Source organism: Oryctolagus cuniculus, chromosome 16 (assembly GCF_051225735.1).
Source record: "Oryctolagus cuniculus isolate XC-2025 breed Fujian yellow rabbit chromosome 16, ASM5122573v1, whole genome shotgun sequence".
In the NCBI taxonomy this organism is placed as follows: domain Eukaryota; kingdom Metazoa; phylum Chordata; class Mammalia; order Lagomorpha; family Leporidae; genus Oryctolagus; species Oryctolagus cuniculus.
In genome coordinates this window covers 1866318-1891009 of record NC_142882.1, presented here as the reverse complement: position 1 = coordinate 1891009, position 24692 = coordinate 1866318, and the positions used below count along the sequence as shown (strand labels likewise).

Below are 24692 nucleotides of genomic sequence, written 5' to 3'. Positions count from 1 at the left end.
AGGATGGGGGAGGGGCCCGGGGGTCGGAGGGTCTGGAGGCACCAAGCTCACGGTGGTCGATGCACGGCTGAGCCGGGGGTCTGCATCCGCCCCGCGCCCCCCCCCCCCCCCCCCCCGTGACGGGCAGACTTCAACCCGAGTCGTCCTGCTCTTTTCTTTTTAAAAATTTATTCATTTACTTGAAAGTTCGAGTTACAAAGAGGAGACAGAAGCCTCCTGTCGGCCGGCTCCCTCCCCAGATGGCCGCAGCGGGTGGGGGCCTCTCTGAGTGCCCCGGGCGGGTGCGGGGGCCCAGGGACTTGGGCCGTCCTAGTCCTAGGGAGCTGGACCGGAAGTGGCGCAGCCGGGACCGGGCTGGCGCCCACGTGGACTGCTGGCATCGCAGGCTCCACCCCCGGGCCACGGCGCCGGCCCCAACCTGCGTCTCCCCGCGAAACACGGCGCGGGCCCCGGCCCCCGGCCAGCCTCTTGCCACTCGGCGCCGTGGCTGCAGCCCTGTCTGGGGACCCCGCGCCGTGGCTGGTCGTGGTGCGCATGTCCTTCGGCTGTTGCTAGGACCTGGTGGTACTGGGCTGAGGCGCGGAGCGGCCCCTGGTCCCCGCCTCGGCCAACACGGAAGCCGCCACGGGGGCGTGGGGCGTGGAAGGGCCCGGCCAGGGGGACGCACTCGGGCAGGAACTGGGGAGAAACCCACGCCTGGGCCTGGGCCAGCGGGGGCGCTGAAGCAGAGGGCCCACGGAGGAAAGCGGACAGATGGACGGACGGCTGGGCCAGAGAAGCAGTTTACGCCCGGCCCGTCCTGGCCCAGCCCGGCCCACGCTGCAGTTCGTTTACAGGCCTCCGCGCCGCTTCCCCGCAGGCAGGCTGGTGGCGCTGCGGGGCGTGTGGGAGCGGGGGCCGAGCAGGCTTCCTATAGAACGTTCCAGGCCTCGGGGAGCCCGCGAAGCAGGACAAAGTGCTCTTGACACAGGAGTCGGCAGGACTTCAAGTATCTGACCGCAGTCGCTCGGTGTCCCGGCGGCCGGACGGGCGCGCGCCGCGCTCAGGAGGCGCCGAGCAGGCCGGCGGGCAGGGCACCCTCCGCGCCGTCCATCCCCGCGGCGGCCCCGGCTCCCGCGGCGGTTCCACACGGGACCCCTGGAAGGCCAGAGAGGAGGGGTCTCCGGCCTGCCCTGGCTCCCGCCTCCCGAGCCCGCCCGCTCGGCCAGGCGCCCACAGGGCCTCGGCACGGCCCCGCCCGGAGCCCTGCTCACCCCCGGCATCCGGCAAGGCCACGACCACACAGTCGTCCTCCTCCTCCTCCTCCGTGTCTGCCTGGAAGCCGTCCATGTCCGCAGCCCCAACCTGTGGACCAGGTGCATGCGGCCGTCACGGGCGGGCCCCTGAGGCACCGTGCAGACCCCCCAAACCACCACCAGCCCCGCCTCGCTACAGCCGCCGCCTGCTCCTCCACGCCGGGGCCGTGGCCTCGGCGCTCAGCAGCCCTGCCCGACTCTGGGCACAGCCGGGCACGAGCCCAGGTCAGAGGGACCAGGGGTTGGGGAGGCCTCGACCCAGGGCTGCTCCCGTGTGCCCACCGGTGGCTGTGGGCCCCGCCCAGCAGGGGGCGCTCACTCTGCTGCGGAGGGGCCCCACCAGACCCGGGCGTGGTCAGGTCACGCTGTGGGGCGTCGCCGGCCTCCCCAGGCACCACACAGGCTGCTGAGACCCCGGGACACGGAGCGGCACAGCGTCCCCCAAACCCACGTGCTGGAGGATCGGCCCCTGGGGTGGCGGTGACCTCTGACGGGGCCAAGGTCGCGCTGGCACCCTGAGCCGGTCCCGGTGTGGGCAGTGGGTCTGGCCCTCGCCGGCCTCCCAGCCTGTCCTGTGACCACTCCACTCCTCCCACTGCCCACTGGCTCCACGCTCCGCCGTGGCCTTGACCCTCCCCGGGGGGGAGCCTCGGGCCACGCCACCCCCTCCCTGCATCGGAGAAAGCCCAGGCCCGGGGGAGGGTCCCGGAGCACAGGAGGAGGCGGGACGGCTCGGGCCACTAGGCCGATCACACAGGGCACCGCTACGGCCCTGGGCTCGGAACTCAGACTTAACCCTCTGCACAAGGAAGGAGACCCACATCCGGCGCCCGGACGCAGCCCAGGGCAGCCCAGGCGGTGCCGTGGGGCAGCCGGTTAAGCCACCCCCAGGACGCCGGCTTCCCACATAGAGCACTGGTTTGAGTCCCAGCCGTTCCACTTCCAGCCCAGCTCCTGCCAATGCTCCTGGGAAAGCAGCGGAAAATGGCCTGGGTCCTCGGGGCCCCACGTGCCCCATGCCGCCCCCCGGGGGACCGGACAGCTCCCGGCTCAGCCCCCGCTGTGGCAGTCCCCGGGGGGGGGGGGACCCTGTAAGACCCCACCCTGTCTAGGACTGCGCAGCCAGGACAAAGCAGCGTGTCCGAGCCACGCCACGGCTGCTGTGTGACCAGACGCGGCAGGGGAGGCGTCCTGCCCCGCCGCGCACAGCTGTGGGGAAGCGTTAGCGGGCCAGGACCCGACCCCGCCAAGCCACGGCCACAGGCCCAGGGCAGACACGGCCGCCCTTAGATGGGCCTGCCTGTGGGGTGGCAGGGACCCCGCGGGTGGGCCGCCAGCCAGGGAGGACGCCTGCCGTCTCCTGGGGACAGGCGCAGGGGGGAGAGGCGGGCGTGAGCTGGGGGGCAGCTCCCTGCCCTGCCGCACGTGGCCCCGAGCACCACCACCCAGGCCGCCACACCCTCGGCTCTGAGTCGCTAAAACCCTGCACTGCCGCCCTGCGGCCCCACGGGAGAACCCCGCGCCCCCGCGCGGGTGCAGGCCAGCTTCCCGGGGAGAGCAGGCGGCTGCGCCCACAGTCGAAAGAACAGGGGGCCCCGCCTCTCACAGTACAGGGGCGTCCCGGGGAACCCCGAGGTGCGGGCAGGGCCGGGACCCCGGGCACCAGGCAGTGGGCTGTCCGTGGCCGTCCATGGGACCCAGCAGGTGCGGGCACACCCCCGGGCCTGATGAACGCCGAGACGGAGCCCTGGGACGCCCCGGGGCCGGCCTGCCACGGGAGCCCAATGACGCGCCATGGCTCCGCGACCTGCCCAAGCCCACGCCCACCCCCGCACACAGGCACGCGCAGGCCCGGGGCTCCCCGTGTGCGGAGCAGGGGCGGAGCCGCGCGCCCACCCCCGGCACGCAGGCACGCGCAGGCCCGGGCTCCCCGTGCGCGGAGCAGGGGCGGAGCCGCGCGCCCACCCCCGGCACGCAGGCACGCGCAAGCCCGGGGCTCCCCGTGCGCGGAGCAGGGGCGGAGCCGCGCGCCCACCCGCGACACGCAGGCACGCGCAGGCCCGGGACTCCCCGTGCGCGGAGCAGGGGCGGAGCCGCGCGCCCACCCGCGGCACGCAGGCCGCCCGCAGGCCCGGGGCTCCCCGTGCGCGGAGCAGGGGCGGAGCCGCGCGCCCACCCGCGGCACGCAGGCACGCGCAGGCCCGGGGCTCCCCGTGCGCGGAGCAGGGGCGGAGCCGCGCGCCCACCCGCGGCACGCAGGCACGCGCAGGCCCGGGGCTCCCCGTGCGCGGAGCAGGGGCCGAGCCGCGCGCCCACCCCCGCACGCAGGCACGCGCAGGCCCGGGGCTCCCCGGTGCGCAGAGCAGGGGCCGAGCCGCGCGCCCACCCCCGCACGCAGGCACGCCCAGGCCCGGGGCTCCCCGTGCGCGGAGCAGGAGCAGGGGCCTCCCCGCGTGCCCACCCACCTGCCCGTCGTGCCGCCGCTTCTTCATGAACTGGGTGATGCACATGCTGCCCGCCGACTTCCTCTTCAGGGAGCCGGGCGCGGCCGGGGCGGGCGGCGCGGCGGGGGCGGGGCCGCCGTCCTCTCCGGGGGCCGCGGGCGCCGCGGTGACGTAGCTCCAGCGGCAGGGCACCGGCAGGTGCTCCTGGTCGAAGCGCTGCAGCACCCGCGGGTGCACGTACCAGCACATGCGGAAGTCGGGCCGCTTCTCGTACACCGAGTTCTCCGAGATGAGCCGCTTGAGCCGGGCCTTGGAGGGCACGGCCGCGTCCTCGGCGGCCGCGGGCGGCTGCGGGCGGCCCGGGCTCGGGGGGCGGCCGGCGTCCCGGCCCAGCAGCCCGCGGCGGCAGCGCTCCTGGAACTCGCGGATGATGACCTTGCTCCCGTGCACGTTGCCGTGCAGCAGCGGCAGCAGCTGCGCCAGGACTGGGGGAGGGGCGAGCCGTGAGCGGGGCGGGGCCAGGACTGGGGGGGCGGGACGAGCCGGGGGCGGGGCGGGGCCAGGACTGGGGGAGGGGCGAGCCGTGAGCGGGGAGGGGCTGGGCCAGGACTGGGGGGCGGGGCGGGGCGGGGCCAGGACTGGGGGAGGGGCGAGCCGTGAGCGGGGCGGGGCTGGGCCAGGACTGGGGGAGGGGCGAGCCGTGAGCGGGGCGGGGCGGGGCTGGGCCAGGACTGGGGGGAGGGGCGAGCCGTGAGCGGGGGGCGGGGCGCGGCTGGGCCAGGACTGGGGGGGGAGGGGGTCGCGGTGAGCGGGGCCCAGCTGGGCCAGGACTGGGGGGAGGGACAGGGTGAGCGGGGGCGCAGTGAGTGGGACCGCGGTGAGCGGGGACATGGTGGGGGGGGCGCGGTGAGCGGGGGGGGGGGGGCGCGGTGAGCGGGACGCGGTGAGTGGGGGCGGGGCACGGTGAGCGGGACACGGTGAGCGGGACGCGGGCCCCACCCGCTCCCGAGCCCCAGGGCACTCGGGCTCCCGGCAGGCCCCCTGTCTCTCTGTGAGGTAGAGGGGGATCTTGTGCACCTGCCGGTTCACCCCGAACACCCCCCGGCCAGGGCAGGAACCCCGCAGGGGTGCGGGAGGCCCTGATGCTACAGCCCCCCGGGCCCCCCACTCACCCCGCCCCCCAGGCCCCTCACTCCCCCCGCCCCCCCGCCCCCACTCACTCTGCTGGTCCCGCTTCTCCCTCTTGGAGGCCTTGGGCGCCTGCTCGTCGTCCGCGGGCGCCGTGTCCAGGAAGCAGGCCGAGAACTGCTGCAGCACCCGGAGGTCGGCGCCCGCGCAGCTGCCCACCGCGGACGCCCACACGCAGCCGACCTTCACGGGCTGCAGCACGCGGAAGCGCTTGCCCTTGGCCAGGAACTCGTCCCACTCCTTGGCCTTCAGCTTCTGCCGCACCTTGTGGTTCTCGGGGTCCGTGCACTCCTGCGGGGGAGAGCGCGCGTCGGTCAGGGCCCCGCGTGGGCCGGATCCTCCGCGCGCGGCTGGACCCCGCTGCACGGAGCCCGAGGCGCGGGAAGCCGAGCCCTGGCTCCCCGGCCCTCACCTCCGTCACGCCCTCGTCTTCAGACAGGTACCCGTGGGGCACGAAGAACCCGTCGTCCTCGTCCTCGTCCTCTCCCACGTCGTCGTCCTCATCCTCAGGGAGAAAAGCAAGCTCGTCACGCGGGGGAGCAGGGCCGTGGGCTGGGCTGGCGTGGGCGGGGCGGGGCTGGCAGAGCCAGTGAGCCGGGGTGGGGCTGGCGAAGCAGGCAGGCGGAGCCGCGGTAGTGGGAGGGGTTGGTGGGGCGGGGCTGGCAGAGCCAGTGAGCGGCGGGGTGGGGCTGCAGCCGTGGGCAGGACGGGGCGGAGCCGTGGGCGGGGCTGGCGTGGGCGGGGTGTGGCGGGAGCCTGTTAGCAGCCAGGCGGAGCCGCAGCTGTGGGTGGGGCTGGCGTGGGCGGGGCGGGGCTGGCGAGCAGGCAGGCGGAGCTGCGGCCATGGGCGGGGCTGGCAGAGCTAGCGAGCGGCGGGGTGGGGCTGCGGCCGTGGGCGGGGCCGGCAGGGCGGTGTTGGCGTGGGTGGGGCGGGGCAGGGCGGAGCCGCGGCTGTGGGCGGGGCTGGCGTGGGTGGGGTGGGGCTGGCAAGCAGGCAGGCGGAGCCGCGGTAGTGGAAGGGGGCAGACGTGGAAGGGGCGGAGCCGCGGTAGTGGGAGGGGTTGGTGGGGCGGGGCTGGCAGAGCCAGTGAGCGGCGGGGGGGGGGGCTGCAGCCATGGGCGGGGCTGGCGTGAGCAGGGCGGGGCTGGCGAGCAGGCAGGCGGAGCCGCGGCTGTGGGCGGGGCTGGTGTGGGCGGAGCAGGGCAGGGTGGAGCCTCGGCCGTGGGCGGGGTTGACGTGGGCGGGGCTGGCAGAGCCAGTGAGCCCGGGTGGGGCTGGCGAGCAGGCAGGCGGAGCCGCGGCTGTGGGCGGGGCTGGTGTGGGCGGAGCAGGGCAGGGTGGAGCCTCGGCCGTGGGCGGGGTTGACGTGGGCGGGGCTGGCAGAGCCAGTGAGCCCGCGTGGGGCTGGCGAGCAGGCAGGTGGAGCTGCGGCCATGGGCGGGGCTGGCAGAGCTAGGGAGCGGCGGGGTGGGGCTGCGGCCGTGGGCGGGGCTGGCGTGGGCGGGGCGGGGCTGGCGAGCAGGCAGGCGGAGCCGCGGCCCTGGCAGCAGCCGGCGGCCTGTCCCATCCCGGCCGGTCCTTACCCCCTCGCTGTGGGACAGCGACTCCCCGGGCTCCTCCTCCTCCCACTCCTCGTCGCTGTCCACCTCGTAGTCCAGCAGCGTCTGAAAGGGACACGCGCAGGGCGTCGGCCGGCTTCGGGGACGCCAGGCCCCCCGGGCGCGGCGGGGTCCGGAGCGCGGGGCTCACCCAGTCCCGGGCCCAGGGGTCCCGCGGGCGGATGACCGTCGTCTTCTTGTTCCACGTGCCCCAGTAGGCCGGCCGGTGGTTCTCGGAGAACTGCAGGAGTTTCATGCGGCCGAACTTCCTCCGCTCCGGGACGCCGCCCACGATCACCACGTCACTGAGGGAGGCAGAGCCCCGCTGAGGCCGGCGCCGGGGGCAGGAGGCCGGCCCGGGGCCCGCGGGCCGCGCCCTCACCTGTTGAACAGCTCGGCGCTCGGGCCGCAGAGCCGCGTGGGGCCGGAGCGCAGGGGCCGCCGGCTCTTGAGGTCCTTCAGGAAGGAGAAGTCGCCGTCCTGCTGCCGCAGGAGCTGGTCCAGCCGCCGGCACAGGTCCTGGCCGAAGGCGGCGCGGCTCTGCGGCGCCAGCACCATGTGCTCCTTGATCTCAAAGGGCGCGAACTTCCCGCAGGAGCCGGCCAGGGTCTGCAACAGACGAGGGCCCGCTGGGACACGGGGCGCCGGCCGCGGCTGCTCCCAGGCCACTAAACACACGGCCGCCCCTGGCACAGGCAGACCGTCAGCGGCCTCGCCCGCGGGGACGACGAGCAGCCCGGGTCATGGCGGGCCACGCCGGGACGGGCGGGCGTCCGGCCTAGCCGTTAGCACAGCTGCGGCCCACGCTCGAGCGCTTGGCTGTGAACCCCAGCCGAGTCCAGCACCCGCGAAGGCAGCGGGAGACCTGGACCGAATCCGCGCTCCTGGCTTTGGCCTGGCCCCGCCCTCAATGTTGTAGGCAGCTGGGGAGGGCACCATCAGATGGGAGGAAGTAAGTGTTGTTTTTCTTAAAGATTCATTTATTTATCTAAAAAGTCAGAGTTACGGGGGGGGGGGGTCCTTCCATCCGCTGGTTCACTCCCCAAATGGCCGCCATGGCCAGGGCTGCGCCAGGCCCAAACCAGGAGCCGGGAATCCATCCGGGTCTCCACGCGGGTGCAGGCCCCAGCACGCGGCCCATCTTCAGCCGCCTTCCCAGGCGCGTTGGCAGGGGGCTGGTGGCCCAGGCGACCGCTCGGCCGGCCATGCCGCCAGGCTGAGTGAACAGCACCCAAGGCCTTGGGGGTGTGGGCTGGGAGCCAGCCCCCGGGGTCTCTAGCTGCTCCCTGGCGACCCCAGCACACAGCCGGGGCTCGGGGACGGGCGCTGGGCACACGGGTGCCACACCCCACGCCCCACGCAGAGGATCGGCCAAGCAGGCGCTGAGGGCGCACACCAGGAGCAGAGGCCGGAACACTGGGGAGGAGATCGGTCGCCCACCCAGAGGCCGCGAAGGGACCAGCGAGCGACGCTGACGCGGAGGAGAGCGCCAGAGAGCAGCCTCCGTGGGCCGCCAAGGACGAGCCAGGCCACACACAGGCCGCCATCTCTCCACAGAAAAGCTCCGGTGCGGCGGCAGCGGGCGGGCGCTCTCCTCCAGGGGCCCCGGGGACGGGTGCGGAGAGCGAGCGCCTCACAGGAGCGCGGGTTCGAGTCCCGGCTGCTCCACTTCCCATCCAGCTCCCTGCTGTGGCCTGGGAGGGCAGTGGAGGACGGCCCAGGTGCTTGGCCCCTGCACCCCCCGGGAGACCCGGATGGAGCTCCCGGCTCCGGCTTCGGCTGGGCCTGGCCCAGCCCTGGCTGTTGGCGGCCACTGGTGGAATGAACCAGCAGAGGCGAGATCTTTCTCTGTCGCTCTACTTTGCAAAGAAACAAACCTACGCAGAAAGCCACTGTCTCCCACTCCTGGGACAGCCAGGCTGTGACAGTTAAAACCAGGCAAGGCTGACCCAGAGCTGCGGGTGCCGGCGTGGGAGGGTCCCAGGACCAGGCTGCCAGTGGCAAGCAGCAGTTCAGAGCCCCCAAAGGGCAGCACAGGGGCTCTGGGAGGGCCTGGGGGGACGGCGGCCCCGGGGCCAGGATGCCCAGGCTCCGGGTGCGTGTGGCGGCCTCTGCCCGTCTCAGCACAAGTCTCTCCAGGGCCCCCGTTCCTCCCAGCAGGCCACTCCGGGGACAAAGCGAGGGACCCGTGCCTCCAGCTGTCACTTAGGAAGCCCCGCCGCCCGCCCGCCCACCGCCCGCTCACCTTGGGCGCCTGGGGTGTCTTTGGTTTCTGGAAGAACCTGGTGATCTCCGCCTTCTCCGCTTTGATGCGCTGCCGAGGGGAGAAGCCGTGAGGGGAAGCCGAGCGCGGGGCAACCCCGGGGCCGCGGCAGGAACCGAGCGCCGGCCCCAAAGGACCCGAGCCGGCGGGCACAGGCCGGGCCAGCCCCGACAGAACCCACCCCTCTACCTTCTCCTCTTCTCGTAACCGTTTCTCCTCTTCCTTTTTCCTCTTCTCCTCCAGCTTGGCCCTGTGAGAGGCAACCCAGTTCAAGCCCCACACGGCCGGGCCTGGCGCCACCACAGCCGGGCCTGCACCCACACAGCAGGGCCTGGCGCCACCACAGCCAGGCCCTGGCTTCACGCGGCCGGGCCTGCACCCACACAGCAGGGCCCTGGCCTCGGCCTCATGCGGCTCCTCACTGCTGCCGTACAGGAAGCAGTGTACCCCCCCCCCCAAGATCTGTTTATTTATTTGGAAGTCAGAGTTAAAGAGGGGACCCACTGGTTCGCTCCCAAAGTGGCTGGGCCAGGCCGAAGCCAGGAGCCTCACCCAGGTCTCCACGTGGGTGCAGGGGCCCAAACACCCCCCCCCAGCTCCCGCACCCCCTCCAGCCCTTACTCCAGCGCCCCCCTCCCGCACTCCCTCCAGCGCCCCCTCCCGCCCGGCTCCGCACTCCCTTCAGCGCCCCCTCCCGCCCAGCTCCCGCACTCACTCCAGCGCCCGCCCCCTCCTGACCGGCTCCGCACTCCCTCCAGTGCCCCCTCCTGCCCAGCTCCCGCACCCCCTCCAGCGCCCCCTCCAGCCCGGCTCCCGCCCTCACTCCAGCGCCCCCTCCCGCCCGGCTCCCGCCCTCACTCCAGCGCCCCCTCCCGTCCGGCTCCCGCACTCACTCCAGTCCGGTTCCCGCACCCCCTCCAGCGCCCCCTCCAGCCCGGCTCCCGCCCTCACTCCAGCGCCCCCTCCCGTCCGGCTCCCCGGCTCCCGCACTCACTCCAGTCCGGCTCCCGCACTCACTCCAGCGCCCCCTCCCGCCCGGCTCCCGCATCCCCTCCAGCGCCCCCTCCCGCCCGGCTCCCGCACCCCTCCAGCGCCCCCTCCCGCCCGGCTCCCGCCCTCACTCCAGCCCCCCCCCCGCCCCCTCCCGCCCGGCTCCCGCACCCCCTCCAGCGCCCCCCCCCCGCCGGGCTCCCGCACTCACTCCAGCGCCCCCCCCTCCCGCCCGGCTCCCGCGCCCCCTCCAGCGCCCCCTCCCGCCGGGCTCCCGCACTCACTCCAGCGCCCCCTCCCGCCCGGCTCCCGCACCCCCTCCAGCGCCCCCCCTGCCGGGCTCCCGCACTCACTCCAGCGCCCCCCCTCCCGCCCCCCGCGCCCCCTCCAGCGCCCCCTCCCGCCCGGCTCCCGCACTCACTCCAGCGCCTCCTGGCGCGCGCGCCGCCGCTCCTCCTTGCGCAGCAGCTTGGCCGCCTTCTCCTCCTGGTCCTTGGCGCGCTTCTCGCGGCGCTCCCGCTCCCGCAGCTCCCTCTCCTCCTCCCTCTTCCTGCGGGCCTCCTCCTTGGCCTGCCGCGCCGCCTCCCGCAGCCGCTCCCGCTGCTCCCTCAGCACCTCTCTGTCCTAGGGGACAGGGGGCGACTGGACGGGCGCACGCGGACGGGGCTCCTCCGCCCCAGGCCTCCGCAGACGCTCCACGCCCACGCACGCTCCCAGGGACCGGGGCTCCTCCGCCCCACGCCCGCGCACACGCCCAGCGCCGGCTCCAGATGCTGCCCCACGCCCGCGCACGCTCGCGGGGACCGGGGCTCCTGTTGGAGCCAGCCGCCCCCCCCCCCAGCTGCAGTAAAACAAACAGGTGCACCCCCAGGAGCGCCCGCCCGCCCCAGCCCCGCCCACTCGGGGAGGGTCCAGCAGGGTGGGCCCCGCCCTGCTAAGCCTCACACAGTACGGAATAAGGGAGAACTCATAGAAAACAAGACGGACATAAATACACTTCTCTCTAAAGCCACCTCTCGGGGCCGAGCACTGGGGCACAGAGGGCTAAGCCACTGCTGCGATGCTGGCATCCCACGGGCACCGGTTCGAGTCCCGGCTGCTCCACTTCCGGTCCAGCTCCCTGCTCACGCACCGGGCAAGCAGCAGAGGACAGCCCAGGGGCCTGGGCCTCTGCACGCATGTGAGAGACCCGGATGGAGCTCCGGGGTCCCGGCCTCGGCCTGGCCCAGCTCTGGCTGTTATGGCCGTTTGGGGAGCGACCTCTGCATGGAAGATCTGTGTGTGTGTGTGTGTGTGTGTGTGTATGTGTGTGTCTCTCTCGTGCTCCAATTCTGGGCACCGAGCGACTGCCGCTAACTTGAAAAAATGGGTGTCAACCGCGTCCTGACGGGCTCCCTGCTGGCAGGGGGAGCCCGGGGCCTCCCACACCCGCCCGCGCGGCTCAGCCGTCCGAGTCTGGGTTCCCAACCCCCCGTGCGTCTTTGTGGCACACAGGGGAGGGGTCGGCCCCGGGAGACGAGCCAGGGCGGCAAGGGCTGTCCCAGCCGCGGCACCCGCTCTCGCTGGCCACACCTCGGCCTCCTCCCCACACGGCACCCAACTGAAATTCCAGGAAAGAACAGGCGGGGCAGGCGTGCGTGGGGGGCGCGGGTTAAGCCGCTGCCCACGCGGGAGACCAGGACGCGGCTCCCGGCTCCCGTGACCAGGGCGGGAGAAACCAGCAGACAGGCGCGCGCTCTCCCTCTCTGCCCTTCACGTCCATGGAAATCAGTGAATAAAGGATCAGCCTGTGGTCAGGACGCCCACACCGCGCCGAAGGAGGCCTGGGTTCCGTCTCCAGCCCCGGCCCCCCGCTCCGAGCGCAGAGACCCCGGCCCCCAAACCAGCCACAGCTCTAAGGAGACGCCGCAAACTCCGGGGCACCGAGCTGCCCCGCCCCCGCCCCCGCCCCGTGGGGGGCCTCGTGCCACGTGGTGGCCGCAGATAACAGCGACTGGGGAGTAACCACCCATCCAGTGCTGGGGACGCTCGCGGGAGCGGGTGGGGCCCCGGTGGCTCCTGGGACGGCCGGGTCTGGCCAGCCCGGGCCCAGCGGGGAAGGCAGAGGGGCCCGGCCTCGGGCGGGAACGCGCCTTACCCTCTGCAGCCTCAGCTTGTTCTTCTCCCGCATGAGCTTCTTGGTCACCTGAAAGGAAACGGCTCGCGTTACGGGGGGCTGGGCGCCACCCGTCCGCGGCAGTGCCAGCCCCTCAGGCAGGGGCCCCGCGCGGGACCACGCGAGAAAAGCCAGGACCTGGCCGCCGACCGCTGTCTCCACCAAGTGACGCGGCGCCAGCTGACCGTGCGGGGCGCAGGCAGGAAGGCGGGCTGGGGGCACCCGCCTGCCCCAGAGGGACGGATTCTGCTACAGACACCATTTGACAGGCGGACAGAGACAGAGAGCTCCCAGCGGCCACCACTGCCGCCTGCCAGGGTGGCGTCGGCAGGAAGCGGGATCAGAAGTGGATCCGGATCGGAACCCGGCACTCGATGGGGGACGCGGGCCTCCCGAAGGATGGCGCTCAAGAGAGCGTGGGCCCCGTGCCGCCGACCGTCCTGTTTTCCCAAGGAAGCCGACACTGGGAAATTTACCTGGAATTTTGGGAACCGTTTAACCAAAGGTGGGGACACATTTTTCTGCCAAGGCCCATTTGGGTGTATAACGTCATTCGTGGGCCACACAAAATCACCATCTTAAAAATCAGCCTGCTGCAGATCTACCGAGCCGAGTGCCACCCGCGGCTCCCTCGGCAGGGCCGGACCCTGCCCACCCCGATTCAGCACTGACTGGAGCCTGCAGGACACGCGCGTGGGCGGACTGCTCCCACGGGGCCGCTGCCCACCCCGATTCAACACTGACCGGAGCCTGCAGGACACGCGTGGGCGGACTGCTCCCACGGGGCCGCTGCCCACCCCGATTCAACACTGACCGGAGCCTGCAGGACACGCGCGTGGGCGGACTGCTCCCACGGGGCCGCTGCCCACCCCGATTCAACACTGACCGGAGCCTGCAGGACACGCGTGGGCGGACTGTTCCCACGGGGCCGCTGCCCACCGTGGCGAGCTTGGGGAAGGTCAGGCGCCGGTTCCCGAAGCACCTCACGTCCCAGGCACACGGCGCCCAGCGCGTGGGCCTCGAGGAAGGACCGAGACGCCAGGTCCCTCCTCAGCCTCGGCAGGGCCCGCGCACAGCGGCAGCCGCCAGCGACCGAGCGAAAAGCCACGGTAAGCGCGGGTTCGGGCTCGGGGAGACTCAGACTCCCGGTCAGAGCGCCCAGTCTTCCCGGGGGTGGCGACACCCACGCCAGACCAAGCGCTTGAGAAAGGGCGGCCTGGACCCCCACGCTAGGCTCCGTGCTGTGGGCCCCTGTGTCCCATAGCCCGGGCCGGGCTTTCAGGACCCCCCCTCTGCCCATCAATGACCAGCAGCCCGGGCAACTGCCCCCCAACCTGAAGCCGGCGCCTCCCTGGCGCGCGCGGCACCCCGCAGGCCTTGCTGGCCTGGGCTAACCTTAGCCGCTGCAAATCTGACCCCAGGGTGCACCGCGAAGCCGCCACATCTCGCCCACCGGGAGCACGGCCAACGGGATCCGGGGTGCCGGAAGGAGCCACCGACCCAAGCAGAAGAAAGGGGGCAGTGGCGGCGTTTTGCACCCCGCCCTCTGACTGCTCACTAGGGAACGGCAGACCTAGGCCGAGGGCAGGGAAGCCACGGCCGGTGAGGGGAGGCTGAGGCCGGCACGGGCAGGCCCGGCTGCACTGTCCAGGTTCTAACAGCGGAGGCTGCCCAGGCGTTCGGCGGCCCCTACGCCACTTCTGGGGGGCGGCGGGCGATGGCCCTGCCCTCCACGTGGGAACGCTGCGTGGAGTTCCCGGCTCCTGGTGGCTGGTCCTGTGCCGTGGACACCGGGGAAGGACGGAGCAGAGGGAAGCTCTCTCTGACAGATGAGGTTTTTTTTTTTAAGTTAGTAAGAGACAGAGAGGAAGGTCTTCCTTCCGCTGGTTCACCCCCAAGTAGCCGCTACGGCTGTCGCTGCGCCGATCCGAAGCCAGGAGACGGGTGCTTCTCCTGGTCTCCCATGGGGTGCAGGGCCCAAGCACTTGGGCCATCCTCCACTGCACTCCCGGGCCACAGCAGAGAGCTGGCCTGGAAGAGGGGCAGCCGGGACAGAACCGGCGCCCTATGGGATGCCGGCGCCGCAGGCGGAGGATTAACCACGGGAGCCGCGGCGCCGGCCCCACAGATGAAGTTTTGAAAGATGCTCTCCTTCATCTGAAAGGCGGAGCAGAGCGGAGAGGCAGGCAGGTCCATTAGCCAACCGGCGACAACGATCCGTGCTGACGTCACCGACCACCCTCCACTCATTTCCCAGAGCGTTGGCGGGAGCTGGACTGGAAGTGGAGCAGCCGGGAATCGAACCGGCACTCGGATGTGGGAGGCTGGCGTCGGGCGTCCCAAGCAGTGGCCTAACCCTCAAGGCCACCCCCAATCGAACAGCAGGACAGAGAAGGCAGAGGGGAACTGACCAAACCTCCCGTCACGGGGCCTGCGCTGTGGTGCGGTGGGCTGAGCTGCCTCTCGGGGCCCGCATTCCACACTGAGTGCCTGGTTCGAGTCCCGGCTGCTCCACTTCCAGTCCCGCTTCCTGCTAACGTGCCTGGGAGGCAGCAGGTGCTGGCCCAAGTGCTTGGGTCCCTGCCACCCACAGGAGCTCCAGGCTCCTGGCTTAGCCTGACCCAGCCTTGGCTACCCGGGGAATGAGCCAGCTGCGGGAAGACTTTTCTGTCCCTAACCTTCTAACCTCTCTGTCATTTTCTTTCAAACAAATAAACCTGAAAAACAAAACAAAACAAAACCAAAACAGCCGTGCCACGGTGACGTTCGAGTCGTCACAGAGGAAGGTGGGGTCCCCGGGAGCTCCCAAGGCCCGCCCACGGGGGAGTGAGCCCCAGCCAGGGGGCTCCCAGAGCAGGCAGAGAGCCTGTCTCCGCCCGGGAGAGTCTCGGGCAGGGAACACCACGACAGCCGTCCCTCCAACGGCCAGCGGAGACGCCGGAGCGGGCCGCGGGGCGCTGTGACACTTGCAGGACCGCATTCACGCAGAGACGGGCCCAGGCCCCTCCCGGACCCCCCCCAGCCAGTGCTCAGGTCCCTCCCACACAGCAGGGCGGGGCTGCACAGAACCCGCAGAGGCCAGCTCGTCTCTAACGACTTAGAGCACCGTGGCCGCGCTGGTTAGGGAACAGGCAACCCTTCCCGGATGTCTTCAAGCCCCGGCTGGCTGACGCTGTGGGCGAGAGGGGCTGACGGCTGAGCGCCATCACAGGCAGGAAGACCGCAGCCACCCGGCCCCGGCTGGCACAGAGGCGAGCCGAGGGTCCCACGAGACACGCATCACGCCGGCACGTGCCGAGGAGCGCCCGCGGGCCTCACGGCAGAAGGCGGCTCCGCGTCAGCACACCTGGGGTCACCCGGGGTTTTCCAAAGGGAGGATCTCCAGATCCCCAGGACTTCACAAAAAGCCAAACGGGCAAACACCCTGGGCGGATCCAACACGGCGCAGAGACGGGCCTCCTCCCGCGGTGACCAGCAACAAAGCAAGAGCCCCCCGGAGCCCGGGAGAGCAGGAAGCTCAAGTGGGAGGGACTCGGACCCCCAGGGAGCAGTTGGGGCTGGAGGCAAACACAGCGCGGGCCTCTGGGCTCTGCACGGCGCACTTGGCATTGGGGGTCCAAGACGCGCGCCACACGTGCACCCCCCCCCACGACACAGCTCAGCAGGGTCTCCAGGGCACCGGCACCGTGCCGGGGGCTGGCCACCAGCTTGGCATTTGGGGAGGGGACCAGCAGGTCGGAGCGCTCTCTGCCCTGCAGGTGAAAACCAACAGGGAGCCACTTTCCCGGAGGTGAAAGGGATGGAGCCATCGAGAAACTACAGGGGCCCCTGGAGATCAAACCCAGCAGGCCCCCCCCAGGCCCGCATTCCAGAGACAAACAAGCCACAAAAGCACCCGGGCTTTGCTTATCCATACGTGTGGGAGACACCCGGGCTTTGCTTATCCATACGTGTGGGAGACACCCGGGCTCTGCTTATCCATACGTGTGGGAGACACCCGGGCTTTGCTTATCCATACGTGTGGGAGACACCCGGGCTTTGCTTATCCATACGTGTGGGAGACACCCGGGCTTTGCTTATCCATACGTGTGGGAGACACCCGGGCTTTGCTTATCCATACGTGTGGGAGACACCCGGGCTTTGCTTATCCATACGTGTGGGAGACACCCGGGCTTTGCTTATCCATACGTGTGGGAGACACGCGGGCTTTGCTTATCCATACGTGTGGGAGACACGCGGGCTTTGCTTATCCATACGTGTGGGAGACACCCGGGCTTTGCTTATCCATACGTGTGGGAGAGACAGACACAGAGAGCAGGCTCTCCCGTCCACTGCCCACTCCCCAAATGGCCACAGCATCCGGGGCCGGGCCGGGCCGGGGCAGGAGCCCGGCTGCAGGTCTCCCGTGCGGGCGCAGGGGCCCGGGGATCCGAGCCACCACCGGCTGCTGTCCCCGGTGGGCGCGGGTTCGAGTCCCGGCTGCTCCACCTCCCATCCAGCTCCCTGCTGTGGCCTGGGAGAGCAGTGGACGATGGCCCAGGTCCTTGGGCCCTGCGCCCGCGTGGGAGACCCGGATGGGGCTCCCGGCTCCTGGCTTCGGCCTGGCCCAGCCCCGGCCGCTGCAGCCATCTGGGGAGTGGCCCCGCGGACTGCAGCTCCCCGTCTCTCCTCTCTGTAACACTGCCGTCAAGTAAATTATGAATAAATCTTTGCCTTTCAAATACTATTTTTCGTCAAAGTGACAGACGGAGATCTTCCGCCTGCTGCCCACTTCCCGAATGCCCGCACCAGGGGAGTCAGGATGCGGGAGCGCCACCCGGTCTGGGCTGTCCGCTGCCGCCTCCCAGGGGCACCGGCGGGGAGCTGGGCGGGGAGCCGAGGCGGCACGGATCCCGGCTCCGACACGGGACGGCGGCGTCCTGAGCGCAGGTGAGGCTGCAGACGGCACGCGGGGCCGGAGCTGAGCACGCATCCCACTGCACCCTCGGACAGTGGTGTCTGGCACTCAGCGGCCCCCGACCCCGCGCCCCTACAGACCTGCGCACAGACAGGAGGGAGCCACCAGGGCTCGGGGGAGCAAGGCCAGCAGCGCCCGCCACGCCGCCCCTCGGCCAAGTCCACGCGCGGAGACCTAGCGACGCGGCGGGGGTACTCACCCTGTCCACGGGGGTGGAGCTGGGGGACGGGCTGCCCCGGCCGCGCTGCCTCTTGGGAGCAGGCTGCCCCTCGGGGGAGCTGCTGGGCGAGGAGGAGCTCAGGGAGGAGGGGCTGGGCGCAGAGTCCGGCCCCGGCTGGTCGCTCCCGCAGGCGGGCCTGCTCCGGGCAGGTGTCTCGGCCAGGACGTCCCGCAGCAGCACCACGGGCACCTTCCCTTGGCACAGGATGCCGCCGGCCGCCCGCCAACCGGCCCGGCCCTCCTGCGGGTCGCAGCGCCGCCCGGCGCCTCTGGAGCTGTCGCCCCCCTCGTCCGCAGCACAGGCGCCGGCGGCGACGGTCTCTCCTGGCAACGCCGGCCCAGCCTTCGGAGCGGCCTCGGGCAGCCCCGGCTGCTCTCTGACCCCGACTCCCTTCACTGCCTTCCCGGGGGCGGCGGCCTCGGCCTGGAGTGGGCTGTGGCCGGCGGGGCCGGCGGGCAGTTCGCACGAGTCCTCGGTCAAGTCTATGACGACGGCGCCGCGGTCCGCGCTCTCCTGGGCCCTGGTCCGCAGGCAGCCGCCCAGCGGCCCCTCCCCGTTGAGCAGCGGGGGCCCGAGGCCGCCCTCGGAAGCCAGACAGTCGTTCTCCACGTTGTCCAGCGAGCCGGCGAGCTGGGGGCCTGGTCTCCGCACGGCGCCCGCGGGGCTCCTCGGCGCCCCCGTCGCGGCCTCTTTCTCCTTGGGTACAAGATTCAGGCGCTTGAACGGCAGACGGGCTGGAAGAGCGGGGGCGGCCGTTAGTCGGGCAGACGGTGACCACCGGCGGGCGCCCTGCCACTCCACGAGCTGGGGCAGCACCAACCCGGCTGGGCCCCGAGCCTCCCGCTCACCCCGTGCCTTCCCCACAGCCGGAGTCAGAGGAGACAAGGGGGCAGCCTGGGGCCCAGCGCGCAGGACGCCCCCTTCAGAGCGCCCGGAGCTGAGTCCCGGCTCTGCTTCCCGCTAAGGCGCCTGGGAGACGGCCGACGGCTCCCGGCCAAGTCTGTCACTCAGGTGGAGACCCGGAGAGGTGGGTTCCAGGATCCGGGCGGTAGCTGGGCCCGGCCCTGGCCGTCATGGACACTTGGGGGTTACTTTACTGGCTTTTTTATACAGTTTTTCTTTCTCTCTCTCTCTCTTTTTTTTTTGACAGGCAGAGTGGACAGTGAGAGAGAGAGACAGAGAGAAAGGTCTTCCTTTGCCGTTGGTTCACCCTCCAATGGCCGCCGCAGCTGGCGCACCGCGCTGATCCGAAGCCAGGAGCCAGGTGCTTCTCCTGGTCTCCCATGGGGTGCAGGGCCCAAGCACCTGGGCCATCCTCCACTGCACTCCCGGGCCACAGCAGAGAGCTGGCCTGGAAGAGGGGCAACCGGGACAGAATCCGGCGCCCCGACCAGGACTAGAACCCGGTGTGCCGGCGCCGCAGACGGAGGATTAGCCTAGTGAGCTGCGGCGCCGGCCTAGACTGGCTTTTAAAACAAGGAGGCCGGCGTCCGCAGCTCGCTCGTAGTCCTCCCGCTGTCACTCTCAACCCCACTGCCACCAACACCTGTCACTGTCACAGGAGGTCGGAAACCTGGTAACAGCCAAGTCCTAAACCCAACAGCCAGCGGCTGTGTTTGCGGCACCGGCCACCCCTGGGAGCGCTGGCCCGAGTCCCGGCTGCTCCCGCCAAGCACCCCGGAGAGCAGCAGCCGAGGGGCTGAGCGCTGGGCCCTGCACCCACGTGGGAGACCCGGATGCAGCTCCCGGCACAGCCTGGCCCGGCCCCAGCCTTTGCCCGTTTGAGGAGTGAACCAGCGGATGGAAGACCTCTCTCTCCTCCTCTCTGTAACTGGGCCTTTCAAGTAATTAAACCTAACTTAAAAACAACAAAACAAAAACAAAGCCACACCCGGGACCCCCCGTTTGTGCACACAACCCAGCCGCGCCCCCTGGCCTGCAGGTGGACGCGCTTCCGGCCTTGCCCCGGACACGAGTGGGGACGTCTCTCCCTACACCACAGCGGCTCTCGGCCGGGGCGGTCCTGAGACCCAGGGGACGCCTGGTTGTCCTGGCATTGGAGACGTGTCTACGCCCGTCACCCGCTCCCAACCGCCCGAGGACGGGAGACCCCACTGTCCACGCACCCGACCTGGGGAGCTCAACCCCGAAAGGCTCCCAACTCCCACACAGGCTCGGAGCGCGGACGCACAGCCGCGAGGGGAGAGGCGCAGAGGCCGCTCCCTGCCACGGGCGACGAGGTGGGCGTGCGGTGTGCACGGAGCACGGACGGCCTCCCTCGCGGCCGGCCAGGGAACCCCCACTGTATCTGCAAAGACGCAACTGTTTACCCCCCCCAGACCCCCAGGAGCCGGCGAAGCCCCGCCCCCGCCCCAGCCCAGCCCGGAGAGTTACCTTGTATTAACTTCTTAACCGGGAAGGCGGCTCTGCCTTTGCAATCCATGGCTGCGAAGAAGAAGAAAAATGTGTCAGAGGAAGAGCCGTTAGCTACAGCCAGGGGACACCGGCCACACCCAGAGACAGCCCACCACAGCCCGAGCTGGCCAGGCCCGAGCCGGGACAGGGAGCTCCCCGTGCGGGGCGGCTGGGGGACAGCGGGGCCCTCCCCCACGCTGTGGCTCCAGCCACTGGCCGTGCGTGAGCACAGCACCAGGAACACGGCCCCACTGGACGAGAGGCGCGGGGATGCGACGCCTGGCTGGCCGCTGGTCTGTCCAGCCGCGACCTCGGGATCGGATGCCACGCAGCCCGGGGTACCAGCTGGAGAGCAGCTCCGCCGCCTGCCAAGGGAGCCGGCGCGCAGGGATCGCCCACAGAATTCTGGGAGAGCTGCCCGGAGCGGGTCAGGCCAGGGCCCCCCAAAAGCCGCCTGTGGCCACTGCCCGGGCTTGGGGAGTGACGGGGGCAGGGCACAGTCGCCGGCCAGTGCCAGGCTGAGCCCCCCGCTCCCCGCCGCCCACACGGGGAACCCGGGCTGCACTCCCGGCCCCAGGCTCCGGCCACCGTGGGCACTTGGGGACCAGACAGGGCGGCCTGCGAACCCCTTCCTTTTCCGGCCGTACACAGCACCCGGGCTTGGCCACCGCGCCCAGCCAGCCCGTCCTCTCTCCTTCAGCCGCGGGCCTGGAACATCATGAGGCCTGCTAGCCTCAATGCAACGGCCCCCAAGCAGGGAGGGGGCTGGGAGGTCGCCCCGCCGCACAGCCGCGGGGGACACGTCGCAGGGGTGGGGTGGGGGGCAGGGATGCTGCTCCACCTCCCCACGGGCTCAGACACCTCGGGTCAGACAAGGCTGCTGCAGCCACCCGAGCAGGTCCTGGGCACCTGCTCTGAGCCCCGAGCGCAGGCGTCCGGTGGGGAGACACACGGCTCTCGACCACCCCCTGACGGTTTTTGGGGGACCCCAGGCAGGCCAGAAAGACTCCTATTGTCACCGGCAGGGGCAGAAACCCGGGGGCCCAGCTCCCTGACGATCGCCACCATCCAGGCCTCGGACCTGGGCTTGCCCCCCCCCCCGCGCGCCCCGCACTGGCCCGGGCAGCCTCCTGCCTCAGTTTCCCCACCCGCTGCAGGCGCCGAGCTGCCCAGCGGGCGCCAAGGCCCGCGGGAACCTGCACAGCCGGCTCTGGGGGCCTCCGTGGGCCTCGGACGCCCGTCCTGGCCGCCCCCGAGGGCCCCGCACGGACAGACCGACCCCAAAGCGCCCCCCGGGGGGGGGGAATGAACGCGGTCGCGGCCGCGACGAGAACGTCGGCGCCGCAAGGCCGTTGCCCGCGATCCCGAGGCTCCAGGGCCGCCGAGGCAGGCCGGCCGTCGGGAGGCCCGTCGCCAACCGCCGTCCCGGCCAGCGCGGGCCGCGCGCGCCGCGCCCCCCCGCCGCCGCCGCCGCCGCCGCGCGGGCCCGCACCGACCTCCGGCCGCGGCCCTGGCGCCCGGCGCCCCGCACTCCGGCTCCTCCAGCATCGCCGCCGCGGCGGCTCGGGCTCCCCTCAGGCGGCGGAGGCGCGGGCTCCGCTCCGGCGGCCGCTGCTTCTCGCCCTCCCGCCCGCGCCGCTGCTGCCGCGGCCGCTGCGCTCGTATTTGGCGGGAACCGCGGCGACCCCCGCAGCCCTCACGCCGATTGGCCGAGACGGCGTCACGTGACTGCCCGCCTCGGGAAGCGAGGACCGCCGCGAGCATCCTCGCGAGAGCCGCGGCTTCCAGTCCTCCCACAGGTTCCCCCATTGATCGCGGGGCCGGGGGGAGGGGCTGTCCAGCGGCGGCCTGCGATTGGCTGCGACGGGACGCGCTGCGATTGGGGGCGAGAGACGTCAAGCGGCGAGCCCGGCGTTGCGATTGGCGGAGCGCGTGGGATAGGTCTGCAGGAGGGCGGGCCAGCCTCTAACGTCACGGGAACGTGTGACGTAGGGCGCCGGTGACAACTTGCAAACCGGAGTTTGGCGAGAATTCTGAAGTGTGGCGTTTTCCTCACTCGGGGCTGGGCTGAGCCTAGCAACAGCCGTGGGCCGTATGAGTTATCAGGGGTCCCGGGGTCCCCGCGCTGCGCCGGCCCCAGCGCCCCGGCCCCGTGTCCACGCCCGGCCCCGTGTCCACGCCCGGCCCTGTCCGCTCGGCTCCCGCGGGGCCGTGCCCGCTGCGGCCGCTGCGTGAGAACGTGCATTTGCAGACCCTCGAGCCCCCGGGCCCCGTCCGATGGCGGATGCCTAAACGCTGGATAAAGTACATCTGCGAACCAGAAATATCGACGCTGGGCGGGCCGGGCAGGTGCAGAGCCGGACACACCCGCGGCGGAGTCTGGACAGAGGCACCGACTTGCTTTCTTCCTTTTAAAGAGATGTATTTATGTATTGAAAGGGAGAGAGAGATTGAGAGAGAGAGGTCTTCCTTCCGCTGGGTCACTCCCCAGATGGCCACCATGGCCAGAGCCGGCCCGATCCAAAGCCAGGAGCCAGGAGCTCCATCCGGGTCTCCCACGCAGGTGCAGGGCCCCCAGCACTCGGGCCATCGTCCACTGCTCTCCCAGGCCACAGCAGAGAGCTGGACCGGAAGTGGAGCAGCCGGGACTCGAACCGGCGTCCATATGCGATGTGGCCCTGCAGGTGGCGGCTTTACCCGCTGGGCCCCAGCGCCGGCCCGGCGATGCTAGGGTTTACATTTTTAAATGAGGGATTTGAAAGGCCGGGGGGGGGGGGGGGGCGGGAGACCTTCCACCCTCCCCAGAGGCCCACAGTGGCCCGAGGCTGGGCCGGCCCGAGCTCGGAGTCTGGAGCGCCCACGTGGGTTGCGGGGCTCTCGGACGCGGGCCCTCCCAGCGCACTGGCCGGGGGTCGGCCTGGCTGTGGAGCGGCTGGGACTGGGGTCCGAGGTCGCAGGGGCCGCGGGCTCCACGGGCGGCGGCTGACCCCCACCCCCGCCCCGCCACGGTGCCGCTTGGAGCGAAATGACCGGATGAAGAGAGTGCGCTGTGTATACGCTGCAGCCGTCCGCGGGACAGAAATCTCCCTTTCCGATCAAACGGGAGCGCGGGGAGCCGGCCTCGGAGACAGACCAAGGCCGCCGTTAACCCGGCGCGCGGCGCCCACGGCACCCACCGAGGGCGCGGGGAGGAGGTGGCCACTGCCGCACCGCCGTCCTCCCGCGCACGGACCTGGGTCCTCCCGCCTCGGACTTGTTGGATATTAGGATGAGTGGCGAATTAGAGCGGATTACAGTTGCATCTTTGGAAAAGCTGGTGCAGTGAGGGGAGGGAGGGGGGGGCAGGGGGGGGCAGGGGAGAGCAGGTCAGAGAGGGGGTGGGGGAGCAGAGGAGGGGGAGGGAGAATAGGGGAGGGGAGGGGTGGGGAGCAGAGGAGGGGAGGGGAGAGCAGGGGAGCAGGGAGGGGTGGGGGAGCAGGGGAGGGGGAATAGGGGAAGGGAGGGATGTGGGAGCAGGGAGGGGAGGGGTGTGGGAGCAGGGAGGGAAGGGGTGGGGGAGCAGGGCAGAGAGGGGTGGGGGATCAGGGAAGGGTGGAGGAGCAGGGGAGGGGGAATAGGGGAAGGGAGGGGTGGGGAAGCAGGGGAGGGGAGGGGAGAGCAAGGGAGCAGGCAGGGAGGGAGGGAGGGGTGCGTTAGTCCACCGCACCTGCGGACTCCCTGTCGTCTGTCCTCCTTCTGCCAACAAAGCCCTTGCGGTGTGGGGCGGTAACTGCTATGCCGGACCCCCCCCCCCGACGGTGAAACGCCGGCCCCCCCCAAAGCCCTCACCGTCCCGGGCAGCACCCGCGCCGCCCCCCCCCCCCCCGTGGGCTCCGGCGCAGAGGCCGCACCACGCCCCGACCCCCGGGAAGCGGCACCCACGCACCCTACCGCCTTCACCCCCGCCCCGCTCCGCCGGCCGAGGGTGTGGACCCCACCGTCCTTGCCCCTCCCCGTCGGGGCCGCGTAGGGGGCGCTCAGCTCTGACCCGCCGCCCTCGCCCCTGCGTCTCCTGAAGCCATCCTCCACCTCCCATCCGCCGTCGGGGGCCGCTGCCCCCCACCCAGTGCAGGCATTTGGAATCTTCCAGCCGCGTCTGCGCCCGGAAAACACCCAGGGGGCCGGCGCCTGCAGGGCCGCATCCCACACGGGCGCCGGTTCGAGTCCCGGCCGCTCCTCTTCCGGTCCAGCTCCCTGGTGTGGTCTGGGAGAGCAGTGGACGATGGCCCAAGTGCTGGGCCCTGCACCTGCGTGGGAGACCCGGATGGAGCTCCCGGCTCCTGACTTCGGATCAGCCCAGCTCTGGCCATGGTGGCCAATTGGGGAGTGAACCAGCGCATGGGAAGACCTCTCCCTCTCTCTCCCTCTCTCTCCCTCTCCCTCTCTCTCCCCTCCCTCCATCTCTCTCTCTCTTCCCTCTTTCCCCTCTCTCTCTCCCCCTCCCTCCTTCTCTCTCTCTCTCCCTCTTTCCCCTCTCTCTCTCCCCCTCCCTCTGTCTCCCTCCTCTCCTCTCTCCCCCTCCCTCTCCCCTTCTCCCTCTCCCTCCCTCCCTCTCTCTCCCCCCTCTTCCCCCTCTCTCCCTCCCCTCTTCCCCTCCCCTCTCCCCTCTCTTCCCCTCCCTCCCTCTCCCTCTCTCCCCCTTCCCCTCCCTCTCCCCCCTCCCTCTGTCTCCCTCCCCCTCTCTCCCCCTCTCTTCCCCCTCCCTCCCTCTCCCTCTCTCTCCCTCCCTCCCTCTCTCTCCCCCTCTTCCCCCTCTCTCCCTCCCTCTTCCCCCCTCCCTCTCCCCTCCCCCCCTCCCCCTCTCTTCCCCCTCCCTCTCTCCCCCTTTCCCTTCCCTCTCCCCCTCCCTCTCCCCCCTTCCCCTCTGTCTCCCTCCCCTCTCTCTTCCCCCTCTCTTTTCCCCCCCCCCTCCCTCCCTCTCCTCTCTCTCCCTCCCTCTCTCTCCCCCTCTTCCCCCTCTCTCCCCTCTTCCCCTCCCTCTTCCCCCTCCCTCTTCCCCCTCCCCCCTCTCCCCCTCTTCCCCCTCCCTCCCTCTCCCTCTCTCTCCCCCCTCTCTTCCCCCTCCTTCTCCCCCTCCCTCTTGTCTCCCTCCCCCCTCTCCCTCTCTCTCCCCCCTCTCTTCCCCCC

At 71.4% G+C, this 24692-nt stretch overlaps 1 protein-coding gene across 1 annotated transcript; it reads right to left on the bottom strand.

The window, feature by feature from the left end:
- Positions 1 to 149: 149 nt before the first annotated feature.
- Positions 150 to 21253, bottom strand: CHAF1A (chromatin assembly factor 1 subunit A). Its single transcript, XM_070058653.2, has 15 exons — positions 21023 to 21253; positions 19506 to 19556; positions 17091 to 17845; positions 11917 to 11964; positions 10201 to 10403; positions 8979 to 9039; positions 8772 to 8840; positions 6909 to 7135; positions 6678 to 6831; positions 6512 to 6592; positions 5340 to 5432; positions 4960 to 5218; positions 3761 to 4224; positions 1254 to 1344; positions 150 to 1137 (listed from the first exon to the last, which is right to left on the bottom strand). The coding sequence occupies exons 1-15, from the start codon at positions 21072 to 21074 to the stop codon at positions 1043 to 1045; spliced, it is 2703 nt and encodes a 900-aa protein (XP_069914754.1). The 5' UTR covers positions 21075 to 21253; the 3' UTR covers positions 150 to 1042.
- Between the last annotated feature and the right edge of the window lie 3439 nt (positions 21254 to 24692).

Bases quoted from the DNA above. Each gene is read 5' to 3' on its own strand.
- CHAF1A (XM_070058653.2), bottom strand. From the start codon at position 21,074: ATGCTGGAGGAGCCGGAGTGCGGGGCGCCGGGCGCCAGGGCCGCGGCC. The intron at 17,846-19,505 runs GTAACTCTCCGG...CCGCTCTTCCAG, and splicing joins GGTTAAGAAGTTAATACAAG to CCCGTCTGCCGTTCAAGCGC. The intron at 6,593-6,677 runs GTGAGCCCCGCG...TGTCCCTTTCAG, and splicing joins ACCCCTGGGCCCGGGACTGG to ACGCTGCTGGACTACGAGGT.